Here is a 19,209-nt window from a genome sequence, read left to right as displayed (position 1 = left end):
ATTTCGATTGCCTGCATCCCGTGCATTTTGCTACCCCATTCTATGCATCCTAATTCTTGCCGATTCGCATTATACTTGCCCTTGCCCCATCGATAACTCTTGACCTGTGGCATGTACCGATCCCTTTCCAGTGCTAAACTAAACGTAACTGAATTATAGTCACTCTCTCCAAAGTGTTCATCAACAACTAAATCAAACACCTGGCCTGGTTCATTACCAAGCACCAGATCCAGTGTGGCCTCCCCTCTTGTCAGCCCTTCAACATACTGTGTCAGGAAACCCTCCTGTACACATTGGACAAAAACTGATCCATCCGACGTACTCGAGCTATAACATTTCCAGTCAATGTTGGGGAAGTTAAAGTCCCCCATAATGACCACCCTGTTCCTTTCACTCCTACCTAGGGTAATGTTGCTAATCCTCTCTTCCACCTCCCTGGAACTCTGCGGAGGCCTATAAAAAACTCCAAGCAGTGTGACCTCTCCTCTCCTGTTTCTAACCTCAGCCCACACTACCTCATCAAAGATGAGTCCTCATCAAAAAGTTCTCTCTGCCACCGTTATATTAACAAGGCCACGCCTCCCCCTCTTTTACCGCCTTGCCTGTTTTTAATGAAAGATCTAAACCCTGGAACCTGCAACATCCATTCCTCACCCTGCTCTATCCATGTCTCCGAAATGGCCACAACATCGAAGTCCCAGGTACCTATCCATGCTGCAAGCTCACCTACCTTATTTCGGATACGTCTGGCGTTGAAGTAGACACACTTCAAACCACTTCGCTGTCTGCCAGCATATTCCTGTGACCCTGAAATCCTGTCCCTGTCCTTCCTACTCTCGTCCTCCTGTGCACTGCAGCCACACCTCCGGTTCCCGGATGCTGACAGGTTTGGGTCAGGTGAACCAAAAGAAACTTGTTCTCAATAATTGCTGACACAAGGACTGGAAGACACAACTTTAATGCCTGGTGGTGGTCACAAGGAAGAACTTCTTTATGCAGAAAATGGCAATGACTTGGAACTCGTTGCCCATGACAGTGGTCAAAGTGGAGATGATGAATAATTTCAAAAGGTAATTGAATGAGACAAAGTCGTAGGACTTTGAGGCAGAGCAGTGGGTGGCCCAATTGACTCAATGAGCCAAATGCCATCTTTCTCATCATGGACTTTCAGTTTAGGAACACACTTGGTACGAAAATGTTACAGAATGGACGGCCAAGATTGAAATTGTCTTTTACAACAAGAAGTTTTGATTAACTTGCATTACCATGGGTTTGCTGAACCCAGGTTTGCAAAAGTGATACAGCTGTTTTTTCAAAAACAACAGATAAAGTTAACTGTGATCAGCAAAATGGCAATCTGTCCTCGGTAAATAAAGGTTCTGGTTTGTTGCAGTAGTTCATCTAGCACCTCAGCCTCAGTGTTATAGTTCAGCACTTTCTGAGTCTTAGAGCTCAAACACAATATCAGTAAGCTGATTTATGTTTACTGTTCAGGCACAGTGCATTGCTTTGAAATGACTTCAAATCCATTTGATAATTCATTTTCAAGTTTGCTTTCAAATTTATAAAAACATTTCATCAATTTTAGTCAAATTTAATTGCTTCTGTAGGTTCTAATACACCACATAGCTGCACCATTCTAGCAAATTCATAGTTTTCTCATTTGTGGCAGCACATATTGAAAACAGATTGCATCATCCTGTGATAAAGGAGGGCTTACGTCAAGGTCCGGGAGTTCACCAGATATCTCGGAGAACATTGATGTGGCCAGTGAAGAGCAGGATGTTCGACATGGTCATGGTGGGATCAGTCATTGATCATAAGCCACATCAGATGTGGAAAGTTGAAGGATTCATGTTGTCACTCAGTATTATTGGATGCAAAGTTGACCCAAAATCCTAATCCAGTAAAGGTTTGGCAAGGTAAATAGGGACCCAGTTTGCTAATTATTATTCATATTCTGCTGTAGTTTTCTGTCTACTATGACCTGAAGTTCCAATCTGATTCAAGAAGACCACCAAACAAAAAAATCATGCAGCATGCTTAATGACTACTACCCAGTAGGTCTGACCTCCACAATTATGAAGTGCTTCAAAAGGTTAGTCAAGGCTCACATCTACTCCAGCCTACCAAATTGTCTTGATCCTTTGCAATTGGCCTTTGCAATTGCAATTAGCACAATGAGTCCATGGCGGACACCATCTCCCTGGTCCTACACTCATCCCTGGAACATCTGGATAACAAGGATATCAAGGTCAGACTCCTACTTATTGACTACAACTCCATCTTCAACACCATTATTCCAAACAAACTTATCTCTAAACTCTAGACCAAGGTCTCAGCTCCTCCCTCTAACTGGATCCTTGTCTTCCTGACCCATAGACCACACTCAGTAAGAATAGGTGACAACACCTCCTCCGCCATAATCCTCAACACCAGTGCCCTGCAAGGCTGCATACTCAGTTCCCTCCTATACTCCTTATATACTCACAACTATATGGCCAAATTCCACACTAACTTCATTTACAGGTTTGTTGATGACACCACCGTTGTAGGTCAGATCTCAAACAACAATGGGACAAAATACTGGAAAGAGAGCTCTGTTACCCAAGTGAGGAAAGAGCTCTGCTACTCCCAGTGTGAGAGAGTTATGTTGTTTCATTGAATAGAGCTTGGTTAGTCCAGCGAGGAAAGACCTCTGTTATTTTAGTGAACTGAGCTTTGTTATTCCAGTGAGGAGAGTGTACAGTTATTTCAGTGTGGGGTAAGTCATCTTATTCCAGTGTTAGACAGCTGTTATTTCAGTATTAAGGAATAGAGCTCTGTTTATCCAGTGAGGAATGAGCTCTGTTAATCCATTAGTAGACAGTTCTGTTAATCTATGAGGAATAAACTGTGTTATTCCAATGAATAGAACTCTGTTAATCCAGTGAGGAAAGAGAGCGCTGTTATTTTAGTGACAAAACACTGATAGGGTAGTAGAGTGGCGCATTGTTTAGAACTGCTGCCTCATAGTGCCAGGAAACCAGGTTCAATGTCAGCCTTGGGCGACTGTCTGTGTGGAATTTGCACACTCTCCCCATGTCTGTGTGGGTTTCCTCCGGGTGCTCCGGTTTCCCCCCACAATCCAAAGATGTGCAGGGTAGGTGAATCTGCCATGCTAAATTGCCCATAGCGTTCAGGGATGTGTAGGTTAGGTGCATTAGTCAGGGGTAAATGTAGGGTAGGGGAATGGGTCTTGGTGGGTTACTCTTCAGAAGGTTAGTGTGGACTTGTTGGGCCGAAGGGCCTGTTTGCACACTGTAGGAATTCTATGAATGAGCTCCGTCACTTCAGTGAGGAGAGAGCTGTGTCACTCCAATGAACAGAAAATTCTGTTATTTTAGTTAAAAATCACACACCAGTTTATAGTCCAATTATAATTTGTTAGAATGGGTCAAAAGTTTTGGTTCAGTAACATGTAAATCCTAGAATTTATTTAAGTCATATTCTCGAGATAATTTAAGGTTTTATAAAACAAGTGACATCTCAGCTCAGACAATGTATTAAAGGTGTGAGGTTAGAGTCTGTCTGTATTGAGTCAGACTGGTTCTATTTTCAAAGTAGGAATTTATAAAATGTATGGATTGACTGCCTGTATTGACTGCCTGCATATTGTGTGCTTTCAGAATTGTATTTGCAGACACATTCTATTTTGCTCAAAGAGCATACAACCTGCAGGCAATCCATACAACATTTTATAAATTCCTACTTTGGAAATAGAATCAGTCTGACTCAAGATTGGGAGACAGACGGACTGTAACCTCACAATTTTCATGCATCACCTGAGCTAAGATGTCACCTTTCTTTTATAAAACCTTAAGTTACCTTGAAAACATGACTTAAAAGAAGTTCTGGGATTTACATATTAATGAACTGAAACCTGCAACCCATTCTACTTTTAATTGGATGACACTGTGATATTTTACTATAAATTCTGTGTCTCGTGATCCTGCCACACTAGTTACCTGATAAGGGAGCAGTGCTCTGAAAGCTAGTACTTCCAAATAAACCTGTTGGACTATAACCTGGTGTAGTGTGATTTTTAACTCTGTTCATCCCAGTCCAATACCAGCATCTCCACATGATGTTCTTCTCATGTTAGAGCATTCTGTTGTTCAAGCGAATAATACATTTTTATTCCAGTGAGGAGAAAACTCTGTTATTTCACTGAAGAGGTAGGTCTGTTATTCCAGTGAGTAGACATTTTTGTCCTAGACCAAATAATCAGAAATGAGCCCAGGCAGTGGAAGGCATATCAGGTTGGGGAGCAGTTTGGGAGACAGAAGCCATTATTTGGTTGGATTTAGGATAGTTACAGAAACGGATAAGAATTGGCCAGGCATAAAAGTTCTATGCTGGGAAAAGACTAAGATAAGACACAATTCGGCTCAACATGGTTTGAGAGCAGACACTTGCAGATAAAACTGAATCAAAGTAGTGTGAGGCATTCACGGAGGAAATAGCAAGAGACAAACAGTGAGGTCAAGATAAAAGAATCCTGGATGTCATGGAACATAAAGGTTAGGATTAAGGGAAAAACAAAAGCTTACAGCAGATACCAAGTGTTCAACACAGCATAGTTCCTACAGGAGTATAAAAATGCAGATGGGAACTGAAAAAGGAAATTAGGAAGGCAAAGAGAATGCATGAGAGTGCAAGAGAATAACTAGAGAAAGAGTAGGGCCCATTAGGGACCACAGAGATAATCAGTGTGTACCCAGAAGACATGGGTACAGTCTTCAATTGAACGCTTCACGATGGAAAATGACAATGCAGGTATAAACATCACTGTGAAGCACTGGGATATATTAGAAGAAATTAACATAGACAGAGAGGAGATACTAGTGGGGTGACAATCTTAAAAATGGATTAATCTGTGGGCCAGAAGGAAATCTGTGGGCCATTGAGGGAGGCACTAGAGGAAATATTAGAGATGCTGGCAGCAATTTTCAAATCCTGTCTGACTACAGTGAACTGCCAAAGGACTGGAGGACAGCTAACACTGTCCCATGATCAAAAATGGGAGAAAGGGATAGACCAATCAGTCTAATCTTGGTGATGGGGATGTCATTAGGTAGAATTCTGAGGGACACATACTTGGAGAGCTCATCAGGGATATTCAGCATGACTATGTTAATGGAAGGTCGTGTTTCACAAATATGAATGAATCTTTTCATGAGGTAAGCAGGAGTGGTAATGCATTTGATGTGATGTGCATGGACCTTAACGAGGCTTTTGATAAGGTCTCTCATGACAGACTGGGAGAGAAAGTAACAGCACGTGGGATACAAGACAAAGTGGCACACTGGATCTAAAACTGGTGGAGATAGGAAGTGAAGGGTGATGGTAGAGGGATGTTTCTGTGATTGGAAGTCTGTTTCCGATGGGGTTACATATAGTAAATTCCAGTGAGGTGAGACCTATGTTGATTCTGTGATTAGAGTACTGTTATTCCAATGTTAGAGAGTTCTGATATTTCAGTGAGGAGAGAGTGCTGTTATTTTAGTGAGTCCAGTGATGTAAGTGCTTTTTTGTTCCTTTGAATAGAACTCTGTAATTCTAGTGGTAATGTAGATCCTCAGTAAAGAACGCTGTTATTCCAGTAAAAATCAAAAGATCTGCCGATGCTGTAAATCAGAACCAAAAATAGAGATTGCTGGAAAAACTCAGCAGGTCTGGCAGCATCTGTGGAAAGAAATCAGAGTTAATGTTTCGGGTCGAGTGACCGAGGAAGGGTTATTCCAATGGAAAGCTGATCAGATAGGCAGTTGAAGGAAAATAATTCGAAGGTGTATTGGAAATATTATGGGTAAAACTACTTGGACTGCACGCAGCAGTAAATATTTTGAAATGCAAATGGATATTGTAAAAGTAACGTAATTGTAATTACAGTGAGCCACCTCACTGTATCACATACTACACAAAATGGAAATGTGTTGGACCTCACGTAATGTCAGATTTGAACTGTTATGTAATACACATTTACACATTTTATGAATAAATATATATATGTTGAAAGAAAATGTAAGGATTATCTAGTAGGCTGCCTGTGAACTTGGTTTCCCTGAATGCAGCTGGGGTCAGTCCTTGTTGCTTCTGAGCAAACACTTCCAGACCTCAGAAAGACAGTGGATCTCATAATTAATACCTGGTTTGCTCAGACTGACCTAATGGGAGCTTCAATATTAGCTTAAAATTAGTGCAGGACGTCTGATTGTGCACTAGGTGCCTGATTAATGCTTGACAAAAGAGGCAGTGCCATTGAATTTCAACTCACTGCCTGTTATAATGAAAGTGTTATGCAATGTGATATGTCTTATTATCATAAAACACACTGCTTTGTTGTTAATGCTACTGAACAATTGTATTCATATCACATCAGATTGCTTGATTGAATCTCTATTTCCTTGAAAAATTATCAGCCTGGGATTTTTAATTTAAAACTTCCATAAGTTCATAAGAGTTGAGGGAAGATTTAGGCCACTCGGCCCATCGAGTCTGCTCAGCCATTCAATCATGGCTGATGTGCTCCTCACCCCTATTTTCCTGCCTTCTCTCCATGAGCCTTCACCCATCACCAATTAAAAATCTGTCTAACTCCTCCTTAAATTTACTCACTGTACCAGCATCCACTGCACTTTGGGGTAGCAAATTCCACAGATTCACAACCCTTTGGAAGAAGTAGTTTGTCCTCAACTCTGTTTTAAAATTGCTACCCTTTATCCAAAGTCTATCACCTCTTGTCCTACAATGCCCCATCAGAGGACGCATCTCTCCACATTTATTTTATACACGCCTTTTATCATCTTGAATGCCTCAATTTGATCTCTCCTCATTCTTCTAAATTCCAGACAGTGTAGGCCTAAACTGTTCAATCTCTCTTCATATGACAAACCCCTCATCACTGGGATCAATCTACTGAACGTCCTTTGAACTGCCTCCAATGCCACAACATCTTTCCTTAAATAAGGGGACCAAAACTGCACACTACACTCCAGGTGTGGTCTCACCAATGCCTTGTATAGCTGCAACAATACTTCCTTACCTTTATATTCTATTCCTTTAACTATAAAAGCCAACATTCCATTTGCCTTTCTTTATTATCTGCTGTGTCTGCATATTAGCTTTGTTACATAAATACATAATTTCTAATTATTATCTTTCCAGTTATAGAGCAATCAGCACGTGCTAAGTCTGAGGTCCATGTAAGCCATCTTGCAAGATTTGAGGGATCTGCAGCTTTGGTAGCTCCTTTAGTGGCACTGTAGTTGGAATCTTTTAGATATGTAGTACATAATGGAGAGAGCAGCATAGCGTGTGGAGGAGAGGCTTAAGAGTGTTTGTAGAATCCCTACAGTGTGGAAAGAGGCCATTCAGCCATCAAGTCCACACTGATCCTCCGAAGAACATCCAACACAGACCCATCCCCTAACCATATCCCTGTAACACTGCAGTTCCTCTGGCCAACCCATCTAGTCTGTTTAGGTCTGAACACTATCGGCAACTTAGCATGGACAATACACCTAATCTGCACACCTTTGGACTGTGGGAGGAAACTGGAGCACCCGTATGAAACCCACACAGACATGGGGAGAATGCGCAAACTCTACACAGACAATCGAACCCGGGTCCCTGGCGCTGTGAGGTAGCAGTGCTAATGACTGAGCAACCATGTCGCCCTCATTTTTGGGGGAAAAGGGTGTCTGACAAGGGTGTGGTGATTTAGTTCTAAAGAGTTTTGCAAATCCTTCGACTTCAATGACACCTGCTCAGTGGGTATCTGTGTAATCTTCTATTATTTTAATTATAGAAAACCTCTGGCAACAGCAATGAGATCAACATTTTTCTTTCTCAAAGCACAGCAACAATACACCAAATTGAAATGATTACCATGAATTTATATCTGCCAATAAAGCCATGATATCTAAATAGATATATCTTGCACTAAGTTAACTCCTTTTCATGTGTACAATGCGAGGGAGGTTGCATGATCTGTTAACAAAATCCAGTAAAAAGTAACAAAGTTGGAAATAGGGGTGAAAAGTCAAGTCAATGCAGAAGGTAAGCGAAAAAAAATATAAATACAAATACCTCAAACTAAATCCTTAATTATTTGCGTGCAGTGATTCAATGGAGTTCACATGCACATTCCAGACTTCACAGAAATTCATAAAATAACAGAAAATTATTTTTAAGGATCTGGGGCAGGCCAGCAATTAGGAGACAGAATAGAGGAATAAAATGATCATCAACTGAACTATACACATCATAACACTTTCAATAATATATGATTCACCTCACAATTGTGCACCACAGAAATATACAGCAATAAGCCCAACTTTTTATCTAATTTGATGAATCAAATTTGAATGGCTTGAAAAGGGGCAGAACATAGAATCCATGTTACACTTCCAACATGTTTTTTACTAGTCTATATACATTTTTATATAGACAACTAGACTTTATCTGATCCAGATAAGAAAACTGGTAACAACAGATAATCTAGCGATCACTCTCAGTGACCTCTTCTTCCCCAATCCATAGATTCATAACAATTATAGATATTACCTCATGGAGACCATTGAGCCCATTGGTTGATGCTAGTATGTGCTCTGCTACTTACTCTACTTGCATTTCTCTGCATTTAGGCTTCAATTTTCTTTGCTTTCACTTTATTCTTTTACATGAAGAATAACCATTTGTGTGTGGTACCAGGAGTAGCTAGCTGCAAGAACACTATTTACCAGTATTAATCAGTGTACTTAGAGTTTACATCTCATTGAGCAATTTGTTAGATTAATAAAATGGCCATTTTCTCTCAATATTTTTTGTAACGTATAAACCAATATTATCCTTGATATGTATATTTTTGAAAGGTACAACAATATATATGTAAGGCAGAGCAAGAATAGAAAGCCTTTCGTTACCAGAAATAAGCTATTTTATCTCCCTGACCATTTTCTTGTATGTTTCTATCCAGCAGGTTGTAGCAGATGTTTGTTGTTGCTCCTTGCATGAATTTCACATACACATTTCCTTTTGAAACGTCAAAATTATAATCCAGAATTGTTCCTTTCGGAGGGCTCTTCCAATAAAACCCTTTAGCAAGCTCACCCCAGAATTCTGTTCAGGAAAAAAAAAGAAATTGAATGACAAGGTTTATAAATAATAGGACAGACATTTTAAGAAGTCTGCATGATAGAAGCAGGGCCATTTCCCAGTAATTTTCCACTGGCTAAAATTATTTTATTCTTGATAAAATGAAATAATAATAATAATTATTGCAACTTTCTTTCTCAATTCATTTTGAGGATGGGAACTTTATTAGCAAGGGGCACAATTTACTGCCCATTTCCTCATGATAACATGTTGGCTGGCAGTTTTCATAAAAGGAGAGGTGTTGGTACAGTGGTAATGTCACTAGACGAACACTGTAGAACTCTCAGCTACTGCCCTGAGACATGGGTTCAAATCCCAGCCTAGGAAAAGGTGAAGTATGAATTTTAAAGTTAGCTTAAGGCAACTTTGTAACGATGGAACAGTGCCTAAGTGGTTAGCACTGCTGCCTGAGAGTTCTAGGGACACAGGGTTGATTCCAACCTTGTCTATGTAGAGACTGCACATTCTCCCAGTGTCTGTTTTGGTTTCCAGTGTGTTCTCTGGTTTCCTCCCGCAGTTCAAAGATGTGCAGGTTAGGTAGATTGGCCATGCTAAAGGTAGATTTATGGGGATAGAGTAAGGGAGGGCGGGGTTGCTGGGTCTGGGTGGGATGCTCTTCTATGGTAGGTGCACACTCGATAGGCTGAATGGCCTCTTTCCATACTGTAGTGATTCTATGATTTTATGTAACCATGGTTGATTTTTGTAAAAACCCATCCAATTGACTAATGCCCTTCAGGGAATGAAATCTGTCATTCCTACCTTGTCTGGCCTATGTTTGACTCCAAATCTACAATAATGCGCTCTGGGCAATTTGGGATGAGCAATAAATGGTGGCTTAGTCAGTGCAAGTCCACACTCCATTAATCAATAAAAACATTGCAGTAGTTTGTGATGGTCCTCCCAGAGCTCCGATTTTGGTCCAGTTCCAATGCAGGAACACAGATGTCATTCCAAATGTGTCCTAGTGGGAAACTTGCAGAAAATGATGGTCCTATGCACCTACTACCCTTGTCCTTCCAGGCAGTAGTGGTCACGGATTTGGGAGGTGCTACTGAAACCATCTTGAGAACAGCCTATCTATAGTTCATACAAAGTGCAGTCATGTTACAACCTGTCATATCTAGGATTTCCAGAAGAACACCACTTTGCTCCAAAACAGTACCACATGACCCACTAGATTCAACTCAGAGGGCACGTGGGTTGTTTGGCACCAAGTTGGCACCAATTTAACTTCATACAATGACTGATCTGACTTCCAGATGGAGCTGTGGAGGCAACAGTTGTGCAAAAATCCAGAAAGCGTTGCTATGAGTCACAAAAGGAGGGCCAGCATGAATTTGTCAAGGGTAAGTCATGTTTAACCCACTTGCTTGAGTTTTATGATAAGAGAGAAGGTCAGTGTAGTATACATGGACTTCCAAGAGGCATTTTGTAAAGTTCCATACAATGGACTTGTATGCTAAGTTGGAGTAATAAACAGGAAAATAGCAATGATAAACATTGACTGAGTGACAGAATCAAAGAATATTGGTGAAAGGTTGCTTTCCATACTGGAGGAGGCTTTATAGTGAAACCCAGTTAATGGTATTCAGACCTCTTCCAGATATGTAGTAATTGTTTAGATTTCCCAATCAGCCAAGGAGACAGACATAGCCCAGGAGAAGAAGCTCCTCTTTATCAGGCCCAGTCTTCATCTCTGCCTTCTCCTTGCCTCAGTCCCCTCAACCCCAGCTTCCTCCACCTCCTCATCCCAGCCTCTTTGAGCCCTCATCCCCAATCTGTCTCCCACATTCCCTCACCCCTCTTTCTCAGCTTCTTTGTCTCCCTCACCCCCTTATCCTGCCTTTCCCCCAACACCCTCATCCTCAGCCTCTCTGTCACCGTCAAACCCATCCTGTCCGCACCCTCCTCACCCCCATCCTATCTGTACTCCTCACCCCTCACCCTCTCTCCATGCCCACTCCTCTCCCTTCCCAGATGGTAACATCAGTGGGCCATGGGCAGGTGGACACTTCCTGCGTGGCCTGTCACAGCCAAATGACAGACAGCATGTGCCCCTCTGCCCCTGGGGAGGGGTATACCAGCGGTATTTAATTACAAAGTCATGAAGCGTACAGAGGGACCAACTCTTCCCATTGGTGGAAAGATGGAGGAGAAGATTGAGAGTTGTAGATGTCGAGATTGAGCAACTGCCAGTCAGATAAACATCTTTTGGCAGCGAGTTGTTTGGATGTGGCTGAGGGTGTGGTGAAGGCAGGCTTAATTTCAAAAAGGCATCTGCACAGGGGGAAAGTAATGTGCAGGGCTCCAAAGAAACGGCAGGCGAGCGTCACTGGGCGAATTACTTCTGCAGAGTGTCAGCAACAACAGTGCTGTCATCATTCCAGTATTTGGGTGCTGCATGATGTGGGGTGGGTTTGAGGTTGTTCTGAACAGCTGAACAAGTGTAGTCTGTAGTTATGGAACGGTGTACCCATTCCTTCGGAGCCGCACTGTACACTGGGCGAAGAGTGACCTCGGTCACACACATCAGCCCTGCGATGAAGTGGTGCCAAATACTACAACAACAGCTTGCATATAGCCTCCTCTAATGTAATAAAATGCCAAGTCGTACGATGCAGGAGTTCAATTAGACAAAATTCGAGATCAGGAGGTACTTTAAATCCAGTTGATTTAAATAAAAACAAGTTGTGCTTTAATCTGAAAGGGAGGGAATGGGTTTCGGAAGAATTCAGGAAGAAATGCATTTTAATATGTTGCAAATGAAACTATTGCAGTTGACTCCGGTATGGTCTGTATAATAGAGGCTCTCTCTGCTAGAGACTAAGGAACAAAGTGAAGTTTGAAATAAGTTCGTCTGTTCACCTTTGTTTTCCGTTTATTCACTTAGGGCTGACTGGGTCAGTAGCTCAGAAACAGAACATGGAAAACATTACCTGGAATGAGCGAGGCTAGCAAACACCTCAAGATTACACTGATGTGAGTTGGCTGTTTCAATAGTTATGCCCAAATTGGACGCTGCCCGCTCGTTTCAATTCATCGAATTGTTTAAAAAAAAGAAACAAAAAAGGGCCGTTACCTTCTGGGTTTTCGACAGATTGCTTATACAGCCGTGTGTATGTCTCAAGATCTGGTACGTGAGCGCTTGGCTGCAGAATGTGGTCAGGGTGGTACACCAGCTTCCTCCCAGGAACTCTGAGCGAACTCATGGCTCGTCAGCTCCTGAATGGGGACTGCTCCAACTAACACTGCGCTCAGCACCACTGGGGAGAAAGTCCCAGCCACCTCCCCTCCGACTCCGCCTCATGTACCTGCCCCAGATTAACCCATTCCCCTGGGCAAACCATGGAAACGCCTCCCATGAAACGAAAGGTCCGCACAGCACATTTCGATATCTTCGGATTTATTTTGATAAAGGTATCGGGGTGCCTAACGTAGCCAAATGTTATGAAATAACTACATGATAACTTTCTGGTGCCTTTAGCAGTGCCCCTCCTCCCCGTGCCCTCTCTGTGGGTTAGTGCTACCCATTAGTTACATAGTGATATGGTCTCAAGACTCGGGCCATCCAATCACAAACCTAGAAAGTCTCACCTCTTACTGTGATGAAACAATGAAGTTATGAAATCGCCAGAACAAGAACAAACATGCGCTGGCTTATTTTAAAATTTTGGACCCTGGGAATCTCACTCGACAGGTTTATTGCGCCCTTTGCCTGTTTTGACTGGTATAGGACACATGTGTGATTGCAATCAATTCACAGACTGCACCGCATTACTGTTTGTTACGTTTATATTGCTTTCCTGCTGCAACAACTTGCAAAGCTGCTCGGAGGGATTAAAAAGTTCAGTGCAAGGTGCGGAACTGGAAATCACCAGCTCAGTGTAGCCAGCCCTGTGACAGTGTGGCAGATTTAATTGCCATTTTTTTTCTGGAACCAGTCCACAAAGCGATACAGAGTCGTAGAGATGTACAGTATGTATGTTATGTTTGTCGAATACAATCCCAGAGTGTACCGTGGTGGGATGTAAACTCAAGCCCTCACTATTCCAGTGTGTTAGTTGCTACTCTACGATACCCAGCTTCCACATTTTTCAGTGTAAAGCATTCAATGTTTTACTCCCTTCGGGTTCCATGAATTATCAATTGCCCTTTGATACATTTTCATGCAACTGATGATTCTTGCTGAGAGTATTCATTGAGGGGATCAATGTAAAACTCAACTCTCTTCTAATCCAACAATCAAACATATCCATTTCCAGCTGTAAACCTTAAAAGTTCTGTATAGTTTGAAGTTCTGACTCAATGCCACCACTTCCGCCCCCACCAACGCCACTCACCTGCATACTGCCGACACGTCCCCACGGATCCCAATGTCACCATCCCCTTCCCCCAGAACCCTGAGGGAACATTACCCCTGCTCATGACTCCAACCCGCCCCCCCACCACCACGCCCACTTCAGTCACAGGCTTCGCCCCCACTCCCAGCTCCACACCTACACCAGGTCCTAACTCCCAGACATGCCAAATTTTCACCATACCCCCAGACTTCTCCTTCACTGAGGATGAACAATCAGTCCTCAGCAAAGGCCTTACCTTTATCCCCCTCTGTCCACACATCAATGAATTTAATATGCATCATGAGGTCAAACAATTCTTCTGCCGCCTCTGCCTCCGAGCTTACTTTTACAATCAGGACTCCCGCCCACCTTCTGAGGACCCCTTCGCCTGCCTCCAACACACTGCATCCACCTGAACACCCCGTGCTGGCCCACCCTATCACCTGCCCTTGATCTCTTCATTTCCAACTGCCGTCGAGACATTAACTGCCTCAACCTGTCTACCCCACTCCAACCTCTCACCCTCACAATGTGCAGCCCTCCACTCCCTCCGCTTCAATCTGTGGGATATAGGTAAATTAATGTTACTTCTGCAATTCTGCAATTCCATTTTACAAAGTAAAATGAACTCACACCAGTGTGTAATTGTTTTAGCCAAGAGCTGAGTCAACAAGAATGGAAACAATGTGGAGGAAATATATAATTGTTTTTGTATTAGCTAAAATTGTATGCCAGAATGAAATGTGACTGCAAAACAATGGTAGATATTACGGGCAAGTAGATAAGATGTTGTGAGGGGATGAAGTCTGTACAAACAGTAGGTATAAACATCTGTTTCCCACTTTTACAGAGACAGAGGAACAAACCCCAATTAAAAGGGTCATAGGGATCAGAACAGCCTCGGGAAAGGCACAGATGGAGGGGGTAGATAATGATGAAGAAAGAATATGCCCAACAATGACCTATAGCAGGATGAGGTCAAACGGCCTTGTGAGGCCAGAAATAAGCATTTTGTCACAGACAAGGCCGGATAAGGCAAGAGATAAACAGGAGCAATGGGTGCCGGTCTTAGGGAAGTGGAGGATGTAAACAGGGGAGGAGCAATGTAAAACAAAAGAAATCAAATCATATAAATGTTGTGTATGAATTGAATTTGGTGTGTATATGTCCTCTGCCTTATAGACACTGGACATCACACCCACTTGCAAGTGTAAAATAAATGATGCTACTGATTCAGATCTTGTCTCGGACTGAAATTATTGAAGTGAGTGAGCTTTGTTTCTCACAAATCCCAACCTCACCATCAAACCAGCAGATAAAGGGGGTGCAGTGGTACTCTGGCGCCCTGACCTCTACACCACTGAAGCCAGACACCAACTCGAAGACACCTCCTCCTACCGCCCCCTCAACCATGACCCCACCCACCATCACCAAACCATCATCTCCCAGACCATACACAACCTCATCACCTCAAGAGATCACCCACCCACAGCTTCCAACCTCGTAGTCCGGGAACCCCGCACCGCCCGAGTCTACCTCCTTCCCAAGATCCACAAGCCTGACCACCCCGGACAACCTATTGTCTCAGCCTGCTCCTGCCCCACCGAACTCATATCCACTTACCTTGATACTGTCCTTTCCCTCCTAGACCAGGAACTCCCCACATACATTCGATATACCACCCACACTCTCCACCTCCTCCAAGACTTCCATTTCACTGACCCCCAATGCCTCATCTTCACCATGGACATCCAATCCCTCTACACCTCCATCTGCCATGACAAGGACCTCCAAGCCCTCCATTTCTTCCTCTCCCGAGGCCTCCAGCAGTACCCTTCCACTGGCACTTTCATTTGTTTGGCTGAACTGGTCCACACACTTAACAATTTCTCCTTCGAATCCTCCCACTTCCTCCAGACAAAAGGGGTAGCCTTTTGTTGGCTACATAGAACAGTCCATCTTCCGTAGTTACACCGGCACCACTCCCCATCTCTTCCTTCGCTACATTGACGACTGCATCGGCACCACCTCGTGCTCCCACATGGAGGTTGAGCACTTCATCAACTTCACCAACACATTCCACCCTGACCTTAAATTCACCTGGACCATCTGTGACACCTCCCTCCTTTTCCTTGACCTCTCTATCTCCGACTTGACACTGACATTTTTTACAAACCCACTGACTCCCACAGCTACCTGGATTACACCTCTTCCCACCCTAACACCAGCAAAAATGCTATCCTGTATTCCCAATTTCTCCGCCTCTGCCGTATCTGCTCTCAGTTCCACCACAGAACACACCAGATGGCCTCCTTCTTCAAAGACCATAATTTCCCCTCCCACGTGGTTGAAGATGCCCTCCAATGCATCTCATGCACATCCCGCACCTACGCTCTCAAACCCCACCCCTTCAAATGCAACAAGGACAGAACCCCCGGTCCTCACCTTCCACCCCACCAACCTTCGCATAAACCGTACCATCCGCTGATATTTCTGCCACCTACAAACGGACCTCACCACCACGGATATATTTCCCTCCCCACCCCTTTTCACTTTCCACAAAGACCGTTCCCTCCGTGACTACCTGGTTAGGTCCATGCCCCCCAACAACCCACCCTCCCATTCTGGCACCTTCCCCTGCCACCGCAGGAATTGTAAAACCTCCGCACACACTTCCCCCCTCACCTCCATCCAAGGCTCCAAAGGAGCCTTCCACATCCATCAAAGTTTCACCTGCATATCCACCAATGTCATTTATTGTATCTGTTGCTCCCGATGCGGTCTCCTCTACATTGGGGAGACTGGACACCCTCTCGCAGAGCGCTTTAAGGAATATCTCCAGGACACCCACACCATTCAACCCCACCGCCCCATGGCCTAACATTTCAACTCCCCCTCCCACTCTGCCGAGGACATGCAGGTCCTGGGCCTCCTCCACCGCCACTCCCTACCACCCGATGCCTGGAGAAAGAACGCCTCATCTTCCGCCTCGGAACACTTCAACCACAGGGCATCAATGTGGACTTCACCAGTTTCCTCATTTCCCCTCCTTCCACCTTAACCCAGTTCCAACCTTCCAGCTCAACACCATCCTCATGACCTGTCCTACCTGCCAATCTTCCTTCCCACCTATCTGCTCCACTCTCCTCTCTGACCTATCACCTTCATCCCCACCTCCATCCACCTATTGTACTCTTTGCTACCTTCTCCCCAGCCCCACCCCCCTCCCATTTTATCTCTCCATCCCAGAGATTTCCTGCCTTCATTCCTGATGAAGAGCTTTTGCTCAGAATGTCGATTGTCCTACTCATCGGACGCTGCCTGACCTGCCGTGCTTTTCCAGCACCACTCTAATCTAGACTCTGATTTCCAGCATCTGCAGTACCCACTTCTGCCTAATTGTATTTAACAGAATTCACAAAAACTGGTTTGGAAGGAATGGAATACTTGAAAATATTATTTTAGTTTCAAATTGCCTTAAAAATGAGTCTTTGCAGAATTGCTTTCCTGATAAATTTGCACTCAGCTTTGATGAACCACATAGATGTCCAGTATCAGCAGTAACTAGCATCTCACCCGAGTGACCTTATTGGCTGTAAGACTAGTCAGTTTGGGAGAGGCATCACCATTAAGCATAATCTTGTTTTTGCTCATGTCAGCATTCATATTAACCATAAACAAATAGATGCACAGTTCTTCCATCTAGTTTTAGAAAATTAAACTCCATTTAATCCACCTTGGTTTTTGCAGATAGCTCTCAGAGGTTTTACCAGCAAGGGTTACTGGTGTGGGAGTCATCTTATATTCTTACTCCCCAACCTAAATTTTCATAAAATAATTCTCTAGGCACAGGAGTAAGCCACTCAGCCCCTTGAGCCTACCCACTTATTCACTAAGGTTATGACCAATTTCCCTGTGATTTTCACTCTACTTTCCCAACCCTTAACTCCCTTGTTGACCAAAAATTTATTTTGAAAAGGTAACAGGAAGGGTCAGCGAGGGCAATACCATTGATGTGGCATACATGATTACCAGAGGACATTTGATACAGTGCCACACAACAGACTTATGTGGAACATTATAAGTCATGGTATAAAAGGGTCAGTAACTATTGGATTAAAAAAATGGCTAAGCGATAGGAGACAGAGTAATGGTCAAAGAATATGTTTTCGGCTGGAGGAAGGTGTGTAGTGGAATTCCCCGGGGATCAGTCTTGGGATCCATGTTCTTCCGAATATATATTAAGGATCTAGACCTTGATGTGCAGAGGATAGTTTCAGAGTTTACAGATGACAGTGAACTTGGAAGAATTATAAATTGTGAGGAACACAGTGTACCACTCCAAAAGGACATTGACTAGTTGGTAAAGTGGGCAGACAGCAGATGAATTTCAATGCTGAGAACTATGATGTATTTTCATCAGAAGAACACTGAAAGACAATATAAAGTAAGGGATCTGGGTGTCTAAGTGCACAGATCATTGAAGGTGGCAGGACAGGAGAAGAGAACAGTTAATAGAGTAGACAGGTTCTTTGGCTTTATTAGTAGGGGCATAGAGTACAAGTACTGGGAGGTGATGTGAAAATGTATAAGACACTTGTTAGACCTCAACTGGGGTATTGTGTTCAGCATTGCACCACATTATAGGAAAGATGTAAATGCATTAGAGAGAGTGCAAAAATGATTTACAGCAATAGTTTTAGAAATGAGAAACTTCAGTTTATGAGGATAGATTGAAGAAGTTGGGACTGTTCTCCTTAGAAAAGAAAATTGAGAGGGGATTTGATGGAGGTTTTCAAAATCATGAGCGAGCTGGATAGAGTATCACAGAAATAAACATGTAAAGGTTCTGATCAACACCAAGGTCCTGATCAAAGCATTACTGCTAATAATGATTACATTTAATTCCAATATATCATTGGAGTAAAAGCTATATTGGACAGTCACATCAATATTGGTACATTTGAGGACAGTTTATGATTGCAGATGGAACAATGGTCTTTTTTTGTCTGTTGTTGTATATGATTCAGCAGCATTGGAGTTTTAGATTAGATTAGATTATATTAGATTAGATTAGATTAGATTAGATTACTTACAGTGTGGAAACAGGCCCTTCGGCCCAACAAGTCCACACCGCCCCGCCGAAGCGTAACCCACCCGTACCCCTACATCTACATCTACATCTACATCTACCCCTTAACTAACACTACGGGCAATTTAGCACGGCCAATTCACCTGACCTGCACATCTTTGGACTGTGGGAGGAAACCGGAGCACCCGGAGGAAACCCACGCAGACACGGGGAGAACGTGCAAACTCCACACAGTCAGTCGCCTGAGGCGGGAACTGAGGTTGGAAATAAGGATCAAAAATTATTATGATATGCACTCTGTGAAGAGCAAAATGGTGTGATGGCCTGAAAGAATATTGATGCAAGTGCAATAGGATGTTTTATTGCAGTTTAAAAAGGGTAAGCGATGATCTGTTCCCACATTAAAAATTTAATGTCACCCACATTGGTTTGGTTGTTGTATACAATGCCCATTGTGGAGAATCTCAGCAAAGTTGAGTTAGAATCTTTGGTGTCTATTCAGCTTTATTGGATTTCGGCTTCAGTAGTATAGTTAAGAACAGTATTTCTCCTGGAGGTAGAGGGGTAGAAATT

The 19,209-nt window shown here is 43.1% G+C and overlaps 1 protein-coding gene across 3 annotated transcripts in view; it reads right to left on the bottom strand.

The window, feature by feature from the left end:
- The window catches only part of acss2l (acyl-CoA synthetase short chain family member 2 like), a 139,993-nt gene that overhangs the window by 58,193 nt on the left and 62,591 nt on the right, over positions 1-19,209 (bottom strand). For 2 of the 3 annotated variants that reach the window (XM_072569867.1, XM_072569865.1), the window contains exon 2: positions 8,970-9,165. In XM_072569867.1, the coding sequence (XP_072425968.1) occupies positions 8,970-9,058 (89 nt within the window). In that variant the 5' untranslated portion in view covers positions 9,059-9,165. Of the gene's footprint in view, positions 1-8,969; positions 9,166-12,283; positions 12,612-19,209 lie in introns of those variants that run through there. The other variant, XM_072569864.1, reaches the window with a different exon arrangement.

This window comes from Chiloscyllium punctatum, chromosome 5 (assembly GCF_047496795.1).
Source record: "Chiloscyllium punctatum isolate Juve2018m chromosome 5, sChiPun1.3, whole genome shotgun sequence".
NCBI classification, from domain to species: Eukaryota; Metazoa; Chordata; class Chondrichthyes; order Orectolobiformes; family Hemiscylliidae; genus Chiloscyllium; species Chiloscyllium punctatum.
Note: the sequence above shows the minus strand (reverse complement) of the source record. Positions and strands in the feature narration are given on the sequence as shown.